Genomic DNA, 21,316 nt, shown 5'->3' on the forward strand with positions numbered 1-21,316 from the left:
AGAATCCGCCCTACAAGTTATTACTTCAAATACTTGTATAATCGTATTTCTAGTTCTAAATTCCAGATCGACTTGTAAAATAATTTCTAGGGTTCTGCTTGCCAGTGGTGGAAGGTATTATGAACAATTTCTTTTAATGGCAAAATAGCTTCTTATCGGAAAGGAACACATGGTTTAATTATGGTTTATCGTAGCTCCCACAAAATTCAGTTGGTATGAAAACATTTAACCGTAATAATGGTAAATATTCCTGCTCTTACCTATGCAACAACGAGCAGTAACTTACTTCTTCGATTTTAGGAGTGGAGAATTTTGATTTTTAAAAAATTTCACTCGATTCCGTTCGAAAGAACGTGGATGAATTGCAATTTTGTTGACTACCCATGGAAACTACAACTTACAACAAAAAAATTACAAATTTCAAAACACTCATATTGAGATCCAAATCCAGATATATAACTAATTTTATGAATGTAATAGCCGCTTCTTGCTAGTTCAACAATACCAAACAACATCGTATAACTGTATCATTCGATTAAATTTGATCGATTCACGTCTTTTATATCATAATTTCAAAATATTTTCCTCTGTCTATGTAATAAAATAACAAGCCTACTTCATGGCACATAATTGTGCTATTTTCTCGAACCCAGATTGGTTCAATTGTGAATATGTTTTGTGCAATTATTAAATTTCCACACTGATGGTCCTCGAAAAATCCTCTCAACTGAAAGATGTTGGTTTGTAAGAAGTCTGCTTGCGTTGAACGTTGAACGGTCTGCTACTCTTTGGGATTGGGGTTGGCATGGAAGAAGTCCTACTCGTTCATGTTGATTTTGGGGAATTAGAAGCCCTCTGTGGTGTTGAAGCTATCACCAAGTTCCATTGTTAGTGGGGGCGGTTGGACAGAAATTTATTTGGGGGTGTTTGGCTGGCGATGGTTCAGCTTCCCAACTTGCTGAGGTCAATGAGGGTTAAGCTCAGTGTAATGTTGTGGTTTGCGAGGACCAAGGTGCAATAGGGAGTGGGTGTAGTGTTGGATTCGTCTTCCGTTAAGGAGGTGTTGCGAAAAGGCCATCAGTGTTGCGTTGGGTTGTGAGTACGATAAGGTCTGCTTACTGATGCCGGATCTTGTATATGGCGCTGCTGATGGTGATGTTGACATCGCTGATGATGTCAGCCGGGGGTTGGTGATGAAGTGTTGATGTCGGGTGATGTCGAGGTTGGTGTCGAAGTGTTGTTACTTGGTTGAGTTTTGGCTGCTGTAGGCAAACCGCTACTTGGTGATCCCAGCTAGGGCTTGTATAGAAATTCTATTGTGTTATACATGAGTTTGTGTAGAAATTTTGTTAAGTTATGTTGGAGCTGATGTAAAAATGCAACTATGACTTGTGTAGAAGTGCTACTCGGTGATGTCAGGGCTAGTGTAGAAGTGCAACTTTACCTTGGGGCTAGTGTAAAAATTCTACTCGGCCATGTGGGAAGTTTTGTGTAATAATACTACTATTTTATGTTGGGGCTAGTGTAAAAATGGTACTCTTTGATGCCATGGCTTGTGTAGAATTACTACTCGGTAATGTTGGGGCTAGTGTAGAGTTATTACTCGGTGATATTGGGGCTAGTGTAGAGTTACTCGGTGATATTGGGGCTAGTGTAGAGTTATTACTCGGTGATATTGGGGCTTGTGTAGAATTACTACTCGGTTATATCATGGCTTGTGTAGTTTTACTACTCGGTGATGTTGGGGTTGGTGTAGGAGAAATCCTTGAAGGGGGTTTGGTCCATGGAAGAAAGAATGCTGTCATCAATCGGCGTGAGCGCAGCGCTGCGCTTCGTGAAGAGCGGGTCGAAGAACTGAACGTCCAAGATGTGCCTCTGAAAAGGAAGTACCTTATTTAAATAAACTAATATTTACTCGCTCGTTACTTACTCATGTTTCTATTTCGTGTAAAATTGGATGAAATATGTGGTTATTTGCGATTGAGATGAAATTTTTTCAAATCTTATCGTTAATTTTGAGATTTTCAATTGAACTTGTGGTACTAATCGATTGATTAGTATAACAAGTTTGAGCAACTTTCTCATATTTTGTGCTATCTGCTTGAAATTTTTCTTCCTGGTTTGCTCTTACTCTGAAATTTGCTAAATAATTTTTTTGCGATATAAAATACCCATTTATTTTGTACTTATTTTATCGTGATAATTCGAGAAATAGTCATGAATCTGATATCCAGCAATGAGTAAATTCAATACTGTGCAGTCGCATAATTGCATAATTGACCTGTGTGAGGGCGAGTGTGCCAGAGCACAAACTTCTGTTTGTTCAGCCTTCTAATTAGTGGTGGCGAACGCACTCGACAACGAGCAAAGTTCTCTGAGAGAAATGCCGCAAAAACTCAACGTCTGCTAGTGCTGGAAAATTTAGAATTAGTGCTGGAAAATTTAGAATTTTCTACAAGGCAACATTAAGAAATGTAGAGCTGCAAATTTTGGTGCTCGTTTCATAATTTCTTGCAACATATTTCTGCTATTTCAACAGTTTTCGTTGGAATTTTTACGATCGATTTCAATTAGATTTATAATTGTCATTGTACTCATAAAAAATTGTTGAAACACTTTACACCGCCTCATCATATTGTATCGCATAAAAAGTTAAAAAGTAATACCAATCATATCCCATTGTAACAGTCTTCATAGCAAAAATTCAATTGTTTTTATTGCTCACAAATAGGCCATCTTCTTAATTAAATACAATACCCCTTTTAAATAGTTTGATCGAACGTTTTCGCCAATTTGTAACACTTTATCTCCCATTAAAACTAAATACGAAGGAAAATCTGCAACTGCATGTAATATTTTAGCACGGAATAGAAGCGTGATTATTTCCTCGAAGCGCGTCAGATGTATTGCCTTTGTGAAACTTCTTAACGAGCCTTGGGACTCTTAGTATTTACACAGGCACTTATCTCGCAATTTGTCTCCAGGCTGAGAAGTAATGCAAATTTCAGCCCTAATTGTCTCCATTGTAAAGATATTCAGAGCATAGCCGGCACTGCTCGTTTTATTTGCATAATCTCCGGGTAAGATTGCGTACAAAACGCGCAAGCTCGCTGATAAAAATCCCTACCTCCCGTGTTAAAGAGAATAAATTCAGGGAAAATTAGCCTGAAATTTGCTACGGAATAACTTTAGCTAAAAAATTGCTGGTCTTGTTAACATGAACTAGAAACATTTGCGAGAAATACATATAGAGAGTGTGAAGCTTGCGCTTCACATATTATACTTGCCGGAGAAAAATAGGAAGCTATTTATCATTAACAGCTGCAAATTATTGAGACAGTAACCGGTATGACCGTATCTCAATTGTTGTGCGTATTCTTATCTTTAAATATGATAATAGTAGTAATAATGCTACAATGATGAAGACATTCAGGAAACGATTCAATTTTTTAACTATTCCTTTTATTTTAAAACTTAATTAAGTCATATTGAAACGAAATCCCACTCAATCCAAAATCATCAGTAGAGAACTCACTTCTTACTATTGTACTATCTTTTATATAGTCTCAAATTACATTTATTCCTGCTGTTAATTTTAATGTGCGGAAATTAAATATTGTGTCATATATATATATTATATATATATATAAATATATATATTGTGTCATTCACTGACCAGTTTAGGTTTGTTTCCATTTATTCCTGCTGTTAATTTGGATGAGCGGAAATGAAATATTTAAAATATATATATTGTGTCATTCACTGACCAGTTTAGGTTTGTTTACATTTATTCCTGCAGTTAATTTGGATGAGCGAAAATTAAATATTTAAAATATATATATTGTGTCATTCACTGACCAGTTTAGGTTTGTTTACATTTATTCCTGCTGTTAATTTGAATGAGCGGAAATTAAATATTTAAAATATATATATTGTGTCATTCACTGACCAGTTTAGGTTTGTTTACATTTATTCCTGCTGTTAATTTGAATGTGCGGAAATTAGATATTTAAAATAGATATACTGTGTCATTCACTAACCAGTTTAGGTTTGTAGGGCGTCTCGACTTCTTTCCTCTCAATTTTGCTCCAGTCGATGTATTTGTAGAAGGGATGGCACTGAATGTCTCCGTATGGACTGTATGGAATACCCAGCCGCTTCGTACAGTCTTTGTCGAGCAACTGAAATGTTTAAATACGAAATTAATAATTAGTTTTGAATATTAATATAATATTATAAATGTTACGTATGTAATCTTTAATAAATAATATCTTATGCTAGTTTTAAATTCAAGCCAACGTCCAAAACTCACTCCATGCAATTTCTCACGTTAGTCGCGTTCTGTTTTTTTTTCTACCACTAAATACTATAATGTACCTATAATGTATTTTATATATAATGTATAATGTGATCACAATGAGAATGGAATATTCTTTGCTTGTTCACAATTCATTACAAGATGTAAATTCTAAGCGGGACTTTGAAATACTTCCAATTGTAATTATTCAAAACCAACTGGCATGAAATTACGTGCAGTCAACATCTGACTGCATTTAATGTCGGTAAATTCTCATTTATTTGGTCGGCTTAATTTTCGTAATGGAAACGTATAATTTGTTCTTGATCTTTCGGTCTAAATTCTAAAATTAATATGATTTCCACCACGTTTGTAAGAAATATTTCTAATTCTGAAATTTGGATGCAAGGTCCCTTCTGCTCATCATTGTAGCTCAATTTTTAAGTTGAAATTAAAAAATTCTCCCTCATTCATGACTAACTCTCATATCACTTGTAAATGATATGATAAAATTGTTCGACAAATTTCATGATGATTCGTTCATTTTCCTATACCTCAGTGTATCCAGATTAATTAAAAATCTTTGTTATCTTTCATTAACTCAATTAATTTTCAGGAGTAAGCATTCCACGTAAAATTTGTACAAATATCCCAACAACTCATCTCCCCCGGGCTCCCTGGCATCCCGATGTGGGAAGTTGTTTTGGATTTGCTTTCTCATTATGAATAATTGTCTCATTAAGAATAATTGCGGCTCGATGAAATGAACGCTCCAGCAATTCCTCTTACAATTGATAATTAGTTCGCAGGGATACAAAGAGCATCCCTGCGCGGCTCAAGTGATTATCGAGAAACTTAATATGCAGAAAATCTCCCACCAAAACCATCAAAGAACGGCATTCAAACAGCTCTAATGCTTCATTTGACGATATTTAATGGTTGATTGAAAACTAAAAAGGATTGATTGTTAGTTTTTGATATTTATCAATTTTTTAATTGAATTGTTGGTGTGAACATTTAAGCTGTCGTCTATTTTTTTTTTTTTTTGCGTACTCTGTAAAATGTATGGTAGAAATATTCGCTGCTCATAAAAAGTGATTATGTTTGTAGCTAACTTAAAATTTTACGACTAATAGTTTATGTAAGAATAATTCTTGACTAAAATGTTCTTCCGTTTCAATTTCAATAAATCTATTCCGACACTAATTTCTTAAGTGAAGTCGTCGTGGAGCATTCATAGAATTGAAAACTCTCCACCAAGCTTCTCTGCGCGTGAAATATATCGCAGAATAAATTTATAAAAGTTACTGGTATCATTTGCTAATTGAACTTCTCTGCCCATAAAAAATATTATTTGAATAATTTTGGGGAAAAATGTTTCCTATTTTCAAACGCATATACTCCTGGATAATTTTTTCGCGTGAGCTATACTGTCGCTGATTGGAAACTTCCAATTCTTTGATGCATTTATAAATTGAGAAATTGCATGGTTTAAAATTAATTTAATGAATGTGATAATGAGTATGATGTGTGCGATCCATGTGAGTCAGAGATATCAGTGCTCATGTGAGGTGATGATGATAATGAGGGTGATCATAAGAAGCAATTATGACGATGATGAGAGTGGTCATAAGAAGAAATTATCAGGATGATCTCTATGATATTTTTAGGTCTGTCGAATAACTGGTGAAATAATTCCGTATGAAAAATTATGAACTAAACATTAAATTAATATTAAATAATGAGTCATACATGCGCATTTGAATTCGATGCATGAATGCGCAATTATATGTGAGAATCGTAAGAAAATTAACTTCCGGTAGAGATGCACGACGCTTTCCGAGTTAATTAGTCGTTCTAACTTCGATGAATGTCTTATTAAGATCTTGCTTCAAACTGGAAAATTGTTGATAAAAAATATCAAAATGTTCTCATATTTAAGCATAAATGCTTTACCTCAATATATTCATCCATGCATGTCGCTTCATCGGTTGTTTTTTTCCTAAAATATTACCTAAAAATCCTACCACATCTTATTTTAAAAACTTTTCAAAATTGGAAAAATTTTACTTTTTTCCCCAAGTGCGATTTTTAATTTGCTCCTGAAAAATTTTGTGGTTTGAATTTTTACGTGACTTTTGAGTATCAACCAATCCAAAACGCGCTTGTGTGTGTTTATTTCCTGACATTTCGTGGTTGCGAAACATTGTGAATTTTAACGACTTCTTTTCCCTCGTTTAATTCGCTAAAACATTAATGAGATCAAACTTGAGTTGCGAGCTTCAGCAAACGAAACTAAGTCTCGGGTAAACAAATAAAAACTTCAAAGTGCGCAAGTAAAAGACGCTTGCCTTATTTACACGCAAAGTTGCGCGTAGACTTTTGCCGCTGATGCGATAACTTTACGCATATCCAGGCAGTAATTTTAATCAGCTGATTACTTCTGTCAGTGAGCGCTAGCCTTGCAACTCCTGGTTTTCATGTCTGGTTTTTTCACGAATAATTTTGCTTGCTGCTCGTCAGTCCTTCTATTGATGAGCTCACTCAGTGGAAAACATGTTCAGATCAAAAGCAAACTGGCGAGAATTCTCGCAAAATTCGGTACGAGTTGAAAACCGCCGGGTTATTTTTTATTTTTCCTCAAACGCTTATTTTTAGGGCATTCAGAATCAAATTTGACATATTTTTTTATTCTCAGATTGAGATTTTTGTGAGACATGAGAAGTTAATACGAAATTAGATTTTACAAAACTGTTGGAAGTATTTATTAATGATGAAAATCGGAAGAAAATTATAAATCCGGTTCATCGACACTCAATTGCACCGAGAAAATGACAATCTTAAAGCCTTATAATTTTTGCTGAATTAAATAATCCTCGTTAAAATTAAATCAATGAATATTTTTTCACTATAACTAATAATTTTGGTTTTCGTCTTCTCAAGATATGTTGTGTTCCTCACTTTGAACAGAGATTGAATTAATATTGATTTCCTGTAGTTCAGCATGAAAGTCTTGCACTGTCACTTAACAGTTCAAAATCACGGAGTTCACAATGTTGACACTCCGCATTCTCTCCACTTCGCACTTTCCTTTTACTCCTTAACTTTCCTCGGTTGATGTTTCCCTTTTATACCCCACGCTTCACTGTTTCTTGCTCCGTACTTCCCCACGTGGGATCCTGTTTCCCTACTATACACGATCTCCCCATCTCCAGGTCAATCCCTCACCCTTCAGCTCAATTCCGCCAGCTCTATCCCTCCATTCCCCCAAGACAATCCCTCCACCGCCAGCTCTATCCCTCCATTCCCCAAGGCAATCCCTCCAGCCCCAGCTCTATCCCTCCATTCCCCCAAGGCAATCCCTCCACCGCCAGCTCTATCCCTCCATTCCCCAAGACAATCCTTCCCCCAGCTCTATCCCTCCATTCCCCAAGGCAATCCCTCCAGCCCCAGCTCTATCCCTCCATTCCCCCAAGGCAATCCCTCCAGTTCCAGCTCCATCCCTCCATCCCCCCAACACAATCCATCCACCCCCAACACAATCCATCCACCCGCAACACAATCCCTCTACCCCCAACACAATCCATCCACCCGCAACACAATCCCTCTACCCCAACACAATCTATCCACCCCTCCAACACAATTCCTCTACCCCCAACACAATCCATCCACCCGCAACACAATCCCTCCACCCCCAGCTCTATCCTTCCATCCCCCAAACACAATCCTTCTACCCCCAACACAATTCCTCCATCCCCCAGCTCTATCTTTCCACCCCCAGCACTTCTTCCCCCATAGGCCCTCGCCCCGCCTGCCGGTATTCCACAACACGCGCGGCCAACACTTATGCTGCGCTCACTGTCACACTTGGACACGAATTCCTCTTGTGTTTTGTGCCACTAAACTTGGCCAGATAACGAGGGACCTTCTTGCCTTACCTATCCGTAGCACTGCTGTGCTTCCAAGCATCTTTTATGACAATAATAAATAATAAACATGAATAAAGAATGAACTTCCTTGTCAACTGTAATTTCCATGAAACGTCTTCAGTGAAAAAAAGTAATTGCATTGGGTTTTTATCCGTTATCAAAAGAGAGTTATTAGACCGAAACGTAATACTAATCTGATATAGTTAAGAAATTTATTCGGTTAGTTGATTGTGATAACTGTGGTTGATATTTCCCGTTGCTTAGCCGCAGCTCTGACGCTTCTTAATATTTCATATATTTTAAAACTTCATCACAGTTGTAACTTATTTTGAATTTGAACATAATTTAATTTATGTTTTCAAACCATTCTTGTGATAAATGTCAATTGCTGGTGGCTTCGAATTCATTTTGAGTGAAAAGCTTTGTGTTAAAATGAAATATCTTGCGAAGCCGGCAAATCGGTTGCTGAACTACATAAAGGAAAGGTTGCGTTCCTTTATGAATTTATGGAGTCAAAATTTCAAGGTATGACTTATTTATTATTTGATATATATTGAAAACTGCTTATTTTTTCCAGCCTCACAAATATTTAATTTTTCGTACTATCAAAACCTTCCGTCATCTTTATTGCGCCTTTTATACTAAAATATATGTTTTCAACCCGATTGAATATTATTATTTTTTTTAAAGAACCCGCAGCTGTCTATTTTCACCTTCGTTATTCATGATTGTGCCTGCGTTATATTTACAAACAGCACGCCATTTTGCCATGTCCCTAGCACAAATTTAATGAATAATCCAACTTCTTTAATTCATTCTCAATTCCGAAAACTAAATCAAAAGTTTCTTAAATTCTGTCATCGCAATGTAACATATGAGGCTCTCCCTAATTCATGCATGGCCGATATTTTATAGCAATATGGAGCGTAACTGCTGCCTTTTGACTGTAATGTTTTGTTGAAATATAAGACCCAACAACCCTGTTTGATGATTGGGTGGTGATTAGCTTAAATAACTCACGTTACTTGAATATTTTACAACTATTTAAGACTACTCTGACTTGCTTAAGGAGACTCTTTGTCTGATGGCGATTAAATTATAAAACCAGCTTGCCTTGAATTCTTGAATATTTTACAATCATATGATATTAACCATCTATTTGAGGAGACATATTTAAAGCAATATAAAGCTTTACTGACTTGTTTGAGTAGACTCTGCGCCTGGGTGGTAAGGAAACGTGGGTAGAAAGGCACCTCGTTATTAACCATTTATTTTAGGAGACAGATTTTAAAGCAATATAAAGCTTTACTGACTTGTTTGAGTAGACTCTGCGCCTGGGTGGTAAGGAAGCGAGGGTAAAAAGGCTCCTCGTTGCAGATGAGCCAAAAAAGATGGTCTTCGTCGCAGCCTTTGAATGGCGACTTGCCGACCATCATCTCGTACAGCAGCACGCCGAAACTCCACCAGTCGACGCACTGATTGTAGTGCTGACCTTTTATCACCTTAAATAAAAATACACAATGAATTTGTAGCCTTTGATTAAAAACTATGTCACCTTGAGTGACAAAACACAATGAATATGTAGCATTTCTTTAATAACTATGCCACCTTGAGTGATAAAACACAATGAATTTGTAGCATTTCCTTAAAAACTATGTCACCTTGAAGGAAAAAAGGAACACAATGAATTTGTAGCCTTAATTTAATAACTATGTCACCTTGAACAAAAAAAAACACAAAAAATTTGCGGCCTTTCTTTAAAAACTAAGTCACCTTGAACGAAAAAAAAGCACAATGAATTTGTAGCCTTTCCTTAAAAACTATGTCACCTTGAATGAAAAAAAAAGATCACAATGAATTTGTAGCCTTAATTTAATAACTATGTCACCTTGAACAAAAAAAAAACACAAAAAATTTGCAGCCTTGCTTTAAAAACTAAGTCACCTTGAACGAAAAAACATAATGAATTTGTAGCCTTTCTTTAATAACTATGTCACCTTGAATGATAAAACACAATCAATTTGTATGAAAGGATTTGGTTTTTAATATATGTAATTTTTCCGGTTACCTTGATATTTGAAGAACTGTATTGCCAGATTGAAATTGCGTCGTTGTAGTGATGTCGTTGAATGATAGAAAAGCGTTTATGATAACATACGAGCTGAATTAATGTAAATAGGTTGCATACAAAGGTGAGATTGTCGGCAAATTTTAATGAAGGTTTAGAATCCTCTTGAAATAGGTCAGCAACATTGTGCTACAGAAATTATAATAATATTGTGCCCGGTCCTCACCACCGGGCCAAGAATTAATTATTTAATATTTATAATTGATAATAATTATGATTTTTTCATTCTCACCTAGCCGATGTTTGATCCCTTGAATGTATGGGAGTGTTTTCCTTGAAATCGCAAAGTTCATCATGAAATACTTAATCAATTTTGTTTTTAAATTTTACTGTATATATTTATAACCTGATATAGAATTAAAACGTTCAATCGTTTGAAAAATTGCACTTCTTAAAGAATTAATCTCTCTTATAGAATTAATCTAATTTTACAAGTATTCATTACCATTTTACTGCCCCTACCTTTTATTTTTTGGCATATATACAGTACGTATATTCTATTTATACGTATTTCTATAGTCTTATAAATTCTTTGTTGTTTATTGTTTTGGCTATTAGCCGTGCTCGAATCTTCTTGCTCTAGTATTATATGTACACAAACTCGCCTTGTCGAGCAAAGGCTTTGAGCCTACAAAAATAAGTGAGTGCATTACTCGTTGCCTAAGTAACCTCTTAACGGTAACCAGAGGAGGCCCAAAATTTGCATTTTCCTCGTCCGGCCGCAGAATAAGCAGAATTTCAGAGGCTGCGATCTCTGCGTTCGGCGAGCATTTCGGCATTGCCTTGACGTTAGGCCTTAAACTCAAAGATCAAAACACATACCGAACGTTGAAAGCTATGCACTGTCATTAAGTCTTGAATTAATTCCTTGAACGTAAGAGGCCTTAACCTTCAAGATACTGAATAAGTACCCAACTTCAAAAGCAATTCACTTGCGTGTGAATATTGCAATAAAAAAATCGAATATGTTAGTGCCTACAAATTTGTGAAACATAGGAAAGTCTACTTTACTTATGTTTTAGATGATTTACGCAGCTCGTAACAATTTTTGAATCAGATGTAGATTTTTACGCTCCATCAGCACTTTTATCTCAAGTTCACAATAAGTGGAAATATTCGTTAATTTTTAGTATTTATTTACTCACACGGTGCTCAAATTATCCTACGAAAATGTTGTTTAGGCATCAACTATTTGGAAAAGTTAATTTTGCCAAATTTGAAAGACATTCAGAATTTATAAGTCAAGAAATCAACAGCCTCATGACTCTTATTTCTTCCATTTGGTGAACATTCCAGTCGATGAAGGCTTTCCTAGCATAATATAGGTTTTCGATAAGTTAAACGCGTCAAAATTAATTTAAATTCTTGCTTTTTTATCATTCAATTATAATCAATTATAGTCAATAGTCTTTTTATCCTTCAATTATAATCTTTTTCAGGGGCGATATCTTTAACTGTTCGCAGTGAATTTGATGGTAAACTCAATAAATTCATGTCATTTTTCACTAAGGTTCCTATAGTACACTTGACTCATCGATACTTTAGTCTGATTTTAAAGCGGTAATAATTTCCGTGTCAGTACTAAAATGACAACAATTTAGATTGATTTGGATTGATCTCAAACACAGACGTTTACATCTGAATGACTAAAGCACTTCCATCGAAAAACACTGATGTGCTTTAATAGTCTGAAGTTAGTACAATCTTCAATCATGCATCTTTTTCATCTCGCGCCTCACTCGCTTTTAAACTCGCAATATACCACAATCGATGTATCTTAATTTAGCTACTGTGTGACTGGCCAACAATAATTCTATCATCTGCGCCAGTTTTGCTATCATGTCTACTGAGTAACGACTTTTTTCAGCAGATTCTTTCACTATAGATTAAGGGATTATTTCTCCGGATCCCTCGGTATTGTCTTACTTGCCCTTCATATTCAAACTAATATTTTTGATTTACTGTTCCATAATTTACTATTTTTCAAATGTTTAAAGTTAGGACGATTTTCCATCTCCTTTATTTGCTCAAACGCAAGTTTTCCGAAAGGATAAAGGTATATTTACGAACAACTAAAGTGATGAAATAAATTATTTCCTAACTCATGTATTCGCGTTTTGCCGTTTTTTGGTTACCTAATTTCCAGTTGCTGCTTCCCAAACAAAGATATTTTCTTGAGCTCTCCCTTAACTGTATTTCCATCTCAAACACTGACCCATTTTAAACTTAAAAACTGATGCACTTCCGCTTAAACACTGACATACTTTGCTCGGGAATAGTATCGAATATGATCAAGCATCACAATCTTTTTTTGTCAACTCAAGTTAATAACATCAAAGTTTTGAAAGTTTTGAACATTTCCACGTTTTATTCGTTCATGTTTAATATACAGGCTGGTAAGAAGTGCGAAAAACATCACGCGTATAGCAGACGTATGAGATAAATTCATGAGCGTTTCATCTCTACGCATGGCAGTGCTAAAGTGAGTTACATGAGAGAGGCAGAGATACGCTGTCCTCAAACAACTTCAATCCCGGACACTGATGCACTCGCCTCTCAAACACTGACGCATTTCCATCTCAAATACTAACACGTTCCCATCTCAAATACTGACATGTTTCCATCTAACTGACGCGTTTCCATCTCAAATACTAACACGTTCCCATCTCAAATACTAACACGTTCCCATCTCAAACACTGACGCGTTTCCATCTCAAATACTTACACGTTCGCATCTCAAACACTGACATGTTTCCATCTTAAACACTTATGCGCTTGCCTCTCAAACACTGGCGCGTTTCCATCTCAAACACTGACGCGTTTCCATCTCAAATACTTACACGTTTCCATCTTAAACACTGACACGTTTCCATCTTAAACACTGATGCGCTTGCCTCTCAAACACTGACACGCTTCCATCTCAAACACTGATACATTCACATTCGCTCGACGCTTGGGTTCTGCAATGGTTATGGCGGCCATTACACGAGCATAACAAGTGCATGTGAGCTCCTGCAAATCGTCCTTTATTTCCGAGTCCTTGAATATTGTGATCAATTTTACGTTATTTTATACGTTTTAAGGCTTACTCTGTTTGATACAGTAGACGATTCGATCTTGGGAAACAGGCCATCTGCACGACGGTGATGAGACGAAGGATCGCCATGAGCAAAAATAAAAGGATGCGAGGTGCGTTTTCCTTGATATTTAGATAGTATTAATATTGGTAGTATTAGGTAATAGTCTCGATGTTGGATATTAGTATTTATATTATCGATAGTAATGGAGTACTATCGGCAGTTTTTTCAGTCATCAACCAGCAAGGGGCTCTCTAGTAATTCAGGGTGACGGTTTGTTGGTTAAAATCATAATGAGCTTATCGAATTAATGCAGCGCAAATAAATTGTAAAAAGTAATGACAAAATTTTCGTATTGCTCTTGCACCAACAAAAAAGGTAAAAGCAATATAGAAATGAAGGTGAAATTCTTGTTTCTGAGCCAGGCGGAAATAATTCATGTAACTTTTTTGAGTTAGTAGATGTACAGTTGAATGCAGTACATGTACGACACTCGGGGTTATTGAGAGTTATTGAGAACCAAATAGTGAAACATTAAGTATTCTTTGCCATTGAACTATTGAGGGCTGCGTACACGCATGAAACCTTAATTAATTTTTTAAAATAATGGCGGATATTCCAACAACAATAGTGCTGGTCCAGTGCTTATTCGGAAAGCAAGATTTTTTGTTTTCTATTTTTTATGAAATTGTCATCAAACTATCGACTAAACTAAATAAGACACTAACTGGGCTGTATTGCACTTTTAACTTTATCTCCTAACCTAATCCGTCCAGAAGTCTAAATAAATCATTCCATCTCTCAAGAACACATCATATGCCTCTGTATTGCAGAGGCCCAACAGCGAACGTCGCAGAAAATTTCACGCTCTATTCGGGACAGGCGGACTACAGAGGAAGCATTTGTTAACAATGGATACCACCAAAACAAAGGCTCGTAGTCCGGGGTTTGTGGTTTGCCGTGTCATGGTTTTAAAGCAGCTTTCCGGCTAATAACATTTTACTTCGTAGGAATAATGGACCACAGTTAACTGGAGCTGGTGCATTCATGCAAGGGGAAACGCATGACGCTAAAAGCGGACCAACCGACTCAAGAAATTCAAAGTTAGTGACTAGTCTCAGGAAAATAAAACTTCATCGCATGCGTCGCGTCTGCAAAGACTCGCCGAAGAACTGCTCGTCCTGCAAGGCAGCTTATTTAAATTAAGAACGTCTTGGACTCGCATTCACGTCAAGCAAAAAGAAAGTATGAGAGATTAAGGTCATGCTTTATTGTAAACTTTTTTAAGACGTGAGTTTAAGACATTGCATCATTTTTTATCATCTGCATATTTCACCTGCTGCAAATCCATTTTAATTGACGCTTTGTAATCATAAACTCCTTCAGAATTATTATCACAATCTGTATATTTGACCTGTATATTATATCTGACTGTATATTATTATCTGTATATTTGACCTAAAGTTTTATTTGAAATTTCTGTGATTCGACGGTAAGCGCACCTATCTGAAAAAAGTGCCATGATGCTTTGAGCTTCCTAAAATTACAAATTTACCAACCAACTTACACAGTGAGATTCGCTCCCAGTCTTGTAAAATTAGCAATAAATTTTGCTTGCGATGGTTATGATCAACAATTTTTTCTATCTCCTGAATAATTTTACCTAAAAGGAGATGCTTAAATTAGAAATATCATCGGAAGTTATAACATTTTCAAGGAGCACATGTACTACAATTAAGATATTATGAAATTTATGACGAAACTACGAGTAGTAGCTTTGAGCTGTTACACAAGGAAACGTCGGCGCTGTTGCTTCTTTTTAATGCTATCCTTGCAGTCATCGCTACTCGAAGAATTCTAGTTATTCAAAAGGAATTTAAAAGCAAAGAAAACGCCAAGAAAATTCACCATATCGATATTGAAAACGTTTCGGTGTCCAGCTCCATCATCAGGTCGACTAAACTAAAAATGAATAAAATCACTTTAAAAGTCAAAATTCAAAGATAGACATAAAACCTAAACAAGACCTAACATTATATCGAAATAAACAGGATTCAAAGTATATAGTATTTACACTCACCTCGGGTGCCATGTAGTCCGGAGTCCCACAAAAAGTGTCCGCAAATTTGTCGAGGTAAATTTGTAGTTTACACATGCCGAAATCCGCGATTCTTATGTGGCCTTGATAGTCCAGTAGAATGTTGTCCAACTTCAGGTCTCTGTGAAATTATTCCATATCAGAAATTATTTGCAGTTAAGACCAATTTTTTTGATGATTAAATAAAACTTTTTTGCCGCTTTGAAGATATTCAATATTAAGTCTATCTACAACTTAAAACCATGTAATCTAGTATAAAATTAAATTTCAAATTTCAGATCGAAAGATTGCATATCTTTAGAGTTTACTTCAGTTAAAAGAATTAAAAAATTTCAAATCAATGATTGTATTGCAAGAAATTTGCAAATGCTAATTATCTATTTTACATGCAGTAGAGACCTCAATTTAGATCACAGTATTTTTTAATTCGTCCTCAAAAGGTTTTATTTCAGTCTTTCAAAGTGGAAAATTTCACGCAGTAGTTATTATACAAGTCGAATTGGCGTTTAGATTCTATAGATTGAAAATTACTTTTCTAGGAATGATTTTGCACTTTTACAGATTTATTCAAAATCTTGCTATGACGGTTGTGACTGGAGGACGAATTCTCGAACAATTGCCGCGCTACCACGTAGTTCAAAATTCAGTTGACTTTGAAAATACTAAACATCTTTTGCCATACTGACATTGAGATTAAACGTGACGAAAAACGACTGTCGATAGTCATGATTATAATTTTGCCTTGAAAATTCCTACCGAACGCCGCAAACCTTTACTACCTATAAAATTTTTTCAGCAGAGTATTTTTTTTATTTTTATTTTTCGTACCGGTAAGGTTGTTATGTATCCAGGCTACCGGGCACAGGAGCGTTTTAAAAAATTGATTGAGCTTGTCGTGAGCTCAAAGATGCGCGTCAAACGATATGACATTGACAACATTTTCTCTCCATGACATTTTATGTACAATAGAAAACGATGAACTTTGCCAATGTTAGTGAGTCTCATTTTATGCCGGTATACTAAATATAGCTGGTTGTATATTTTGGTTTGCATTTGAAGTTTTACTAAACTCTGGAACCTGTTCCCGGGCTCTTAAAAATATAATGATGTTTATATGATTATAATATTAGAAATGTAAAGGTAACATACTGAAAATTAGAGTAGGTAGGCAAAGTAGGTGCGGTGCGTTCGTTAATATCAGTTAAATACATATTACTACTTTTGCACAAAATCCTATAACTCTAGTAAGCCTCCACAGCATCCATTTTATTAGAAGCTCAACCAAAAAGTCTAATAAACTCTTTCTATCTACATCCATGATATATGATCATACCTGTATATTATGCCTTTGTTGTGTAGAAATCTCAAGCCAGAGCAAATTTCCGCGGAGTAGAAACATGCGCGATATTCATCAAAACGTCCGGAGTGCTGGATGTGAAACATGAGATCTCCTCCAGTCAGATACTCCATCACGAAGAACAGGTGTGACTGCAAAGATAGAACACTCTTTGTTATACAATAAATAATAATTACCCATGAAGGCATCTGACGTTGAAATAACATTGATGAAACGTTTTTTCTGCTTGTAATGATACAATTATTGTGAGATATATGTATTAAAAATCTTATAAAGTTACTGTCAACTGAAATAATATTACTGTAGAGCTCTGTTGGGGTAATTTAGATAAGAAAATTTATTTCAGCTTCCACGTATGGCTTTGGAACTTACGCAAAACAAAAACATGACCGTGCTTTTGCGAGAATTTTTATTCTTTCTGAGATGGCGGATGAGAAGTCCACGGATAGTCGAGCCAATATTTGAGTTACTTCTGTCATATGAAAAATTATTCGGCCCTTCGACTCTTTTATATGATACAGGGTGCGGCGTGGGAACTTACTCTTTTAAAAAAATCACAAAGTAAAAAGTATTAAAGATAGCGTTTTAATTCTTTCTTTTTTACAAAGAGCTACATTTAGCGCGCTCCTCTCTCGACCACTGCATGGTCGCAACTGAACTGAGTGGACGAAAAACTTCATAGCCCGCGCACCATATTGCGCATGGCGCCACCTTCCTAGGACTAATGGCCGCCACGTGGCGCGCAATTCAAATAAGTAAGTTCCCGCGCCGCACCCTGTATTTGCATTTTAATCCACAACCTTCATGAAAACACACATCTAAATATTTTTACAGTTTTACATTTTTAATTGACGAAACATATTCAATAAGATGAACGAATCTAATTTTGTACCCAATTCAATGTTTGAATGCAAATATATTTATTGCAAGAAAGAAGCAGTCTTAACTAAGAACAATTTTTAAAATTAAGAATAATTCACCCAACATCAGAGAAATTTGGCTATTTCGAAATGGCATGGCAAGTTCTAATATATTCGGTTGTGCACCATACTGTTAACGAAGGTTTGAGATGAATATTCTTCAGAAAAATTGAATGCTAGTCGTTTTATTATGGTTGACGATATTAATTCATTATTATATATATTAATTCATTATTAAAATTTTTTACATGAGCACAAAAAAATCAAATTCATTAAGGAGTGAAATCCTGAGATGGTAGAAGTCAATCGAGTGGAAATTCTCTTCTGTTCCATATAACATGAAAGAATATAATTTAGTCACTATATAACAGAGATAAATTCATTAATATTTTATCTATAATTCATTTAGTTTTGCAGAAATTTATTGAAATGTATACAACAGTATTTATTATGTAGAATAAAGACATCGAATCGAGTGTTGGAACTAAGTGCTATATTTATATATTATCCCTAATCCCAATTCTACCCATTCATTCTGCACTAGTAAACCATCTTTTAAAAATCTAAAATCTGAAGGCAATGATTCTAGTTGTTAGTCATATAAATGGTAGTGTTTACTTCAATATTAAGTCAATCGTCAGGAAGATTAAGGCAAGATTGATCTTCACTGAAATCTCGATCTTATATTTTATCGTATTTATTTTAAAATGCCCGAGTGACGCGTTTGATCAAGGAAAGTCAGAGTGCAGCTTATGCTTTCAGTATTTGTGACATTTTCAGGTCGAGAGGCAAGGAGCTTTCTTTCAAGATTGAGTGCAAAGAAGTACTAGGAGTGACGAGGCGAATGGTCCAGGGAAAGGCTTTCGTTTCTGCGCCATTTCATCCAATTTGCGGCTGTAATGTACAGTGCACTGAAAGGACGACTATTCCCATTTATCATCTCTATTCCGGTGACCTTATAGCCCCACTTGAAACGCCATTTCTTTCTTCTTGCACAGTTTTCAAGGCAACACTTCTTGCCCTCTAAGAATACCCCATATACTTTTGTATATTTTTGTGAAGTTTCGTATATTTTGTATCGTTTTGTATCGTTAAAAACACCCGTGTGATTAGTTAACATGAACGTTCATTTATCGTATTTTTTACAAAAACGTACATACGTAGTTATTAATTAGAGCGATGCAAGATTCGGGACAGTATTTCTTAGCCGAAACTTGCGCTATCAAATTTCACTTTTATATTATGGTTTAATCATATTATTGTTAGGGTTTTATAGAGCACGTTTTAATTCATCAAGTATTTTTATATTCAACAATTATTTTTGGGTTTAGAGAAATCTGTATATTACGTGCACGGGTTAGGAATGGCAGGCTTGTCATTGTTGTGCGGAACCGTGAAGGAGGTGTCGTGTGTAATCAGGGTAGTTAAGAGGCTCTTGGAATGCAAATGTGTGTAAATAGGCGTGGAATCTAGGCTGTAAACTATGGTGAAAATATATTCAGTTGTTGGTCTAAAATTAGGATATTCAATTGCGTATGTATTCATTTGTATTTATTTATGAGTCCATTAGGTTACATTCGTTGATTCATTATTGATGAATTTCAGGAAAGCCTCAAGACTTGAGAATTCTACACTTAAGAATTACACCCTTTAACTAAGAAACTCGCGTATGACTTGAGCCTTGGGAAGGGAGAAAAGGGGTTTGAAGGACGACACGAGCCACAAATGAGCAAGAGTGTTTGGGTCTAGCTGGCGTAAGGATTGAGCCCACAATATTATTTCAATCGTTTATGTGGCTTGCTACATGTGCCGTAGACATAAAGTAATCGAACACTACTCGATGTACTAGCCATATATATTTTTTTTGCATACAGTAACAGTTCACCATTCAATAATTGCTAATCCCAAGGTATAGAATAATTATTAGTACTGCACTCGCGGAGAACTTTCCCTCGCTGAAGGCTGAAATTATTAGAACTACAACCAATATGAATTCTCAAGGAAAATTTTGTTTCAGTAAATTAAATCACGAAACTCAAATTAATTCTTCATTATATACAGTCGACGCTGACTTTTTCCTTCGTCTCTGGCGTACACACGCAAAAATGCTCCAAATTTTTCTGGGCCAAAAAAACAAATTCACGGGATATTCATTCTACGTTCCGAATTGAGAAAGAAATACTCCAACTTAATATTTCTTACACAATGCGGATGTTTTATAACCCGAAATATATTTTTTATCGTGTTACTCGTAAATAATATCCATCACCTTATTAAGAATTGCTTACCTATCTTGAAAATATGATTCATGAAAGAAAATAGTGTTTAAGTGACAATTTTCATTTCTTCTTCAGTTCCAAACTCTTATAAGATATTTCTAATTGTTCTCGTATGATAACAAGTGTTATTGTTCTCCCGAGACCAAAGTAAAAAAATTGTGACCATGCAAGCAATCCTAGATTGCTGATTAAAATAAATAAATGGCTTTAAAAGGCGACATAATACGAGGTTAGTGAGAAGCCTGATGTGCGAAAGTCAATTTGGGTGACGAAAAAAAACTAAAACGAGAGACTTGGGTGACTAGAAATAGGAAATTGAGAAACATGTTGGGGAAAAGTCAATTTTGATGAAGAGGACAATCGAAAAAAAATGGATTGAGATAGGATATGAATTCGGCTCGTACGAACAAGAAAAATCTGAAGCCTAAAGTGTATAAATAAATTTGACGGACTGAGACAAATAAATAAGAAGACTACGACGGGAGAAAGAATTGCTCACAATAAGAAAAATCAAAACATTGAGGCTGGAAAGTGAATTTGGCAAACGGGAAGAGGGAAAATGAGAAGCACGCGGCGGAGAAGCAACTCGATAAGAAGCGTTCGCTGCCTTGTCGACGTCCAGGTTCCTTTTTCTGGCGGACTGCCAAGAGCTGATGTGCTGCAGCTGATGTGCTGCAGCTGATGTGCTGCAGCTGATGTGCTGCAGCTGATGTGTTGCTTTTGAAATTTTGGAACACATTTTCTAAAATATTTGAGCTAAATAATTTACCTGATATCTTTCACTTCTGCAGTGCATCTGCAGTGCTGAAAATCACCTACAGCAGGTGTTGTATTGCTAATGTAAATTTTTTCGATTTAAAATAAGAAAATTTTGCATCTCATATGTCAGTATATTGGCTTCGTTCATAATATGTGAATTGATAAAAGACAATTAGAAGGAAGACCAAATCTGTTCAATAATTCGTGATATATATTTATATCATTAATGTACTTAAATCGCAAGTTAATAATTTACCAAAAAAACTATTAATAAATTTTGTTGACTCTCCTCATCCTCGGCCTGGTGGGAGACAATATTCAACAAGCCTATTCCAGTTATAGATTGCCTCCAGACACCAGGTCTGATTTAATTAGATGATTAGCGCCTGGGCGTCCGGTGCCCAAACTGCGACGTTTAAGCTTAAGATGGAGTCACGAATATGGTAGACTTGATGTATTTTATGTAAACCCA

At 35.6% G+C, this 21,316-nt stretch overlaps 1 protein-coding gene across 2 annotated transcripts in view; it reads right to left on the reverse strand.

Annotated features, from left to right (window-relative positions):
• Positions 1–1,711: 1,711 nt before the first annotated feature.
• Positions 1,712–21,316, reverse strand: part of LOC108679770 (putative protein kinase C delta type homolog) — a 79,458-nt gene continuing 59,853 nt past the window's right edge. For both annotated transcript variants that reach the window (XM_018168491.2, XM_018168490.2), the window contains 5 exons: positions 16,863–17,017; positions 15,512–15,650; positions 9,540–9,728; positions 4,041–4,181; positions 1,712–1,875 (listed from right to left, as the gene is read on the reverse strand). In XM_018168491.2, the coding sequence (XP_018023980.1) occupies positions 1,729–1,875; positions 4,041–4,181; positions 9,540–9,728; positions 15,512–15,650; positions 16,863–17,017 (771 nt within the window). In that variant the 3' untranslated portion in view covers positions 1,712–1,728. The remainder of the gene's footprint in view (positions 1,876–4,040; positions 4,182–9,539; positions 9,729–15,511; positions 15,651–16,862; positions 17,018–21,316) is intronic.

The sequence above is a fragment of the Hyalella azteca genome, unplaced genomic scaffold (assembly GCF_000764305.2).
Source record: "Hyalella azteca isolate HAZT.00-mixed unplaced genomic scaffold, Hazt_2.0.2 contig13348, whole genome shotgun sequence".
In the NCBI taxonomy this organism is placed as follows: Eukaryota; Metazoa; Arthropoda; class Malacostraca; order Amphipoda; family Hyalellidae; genus Hyalella; species Hyalella azteca.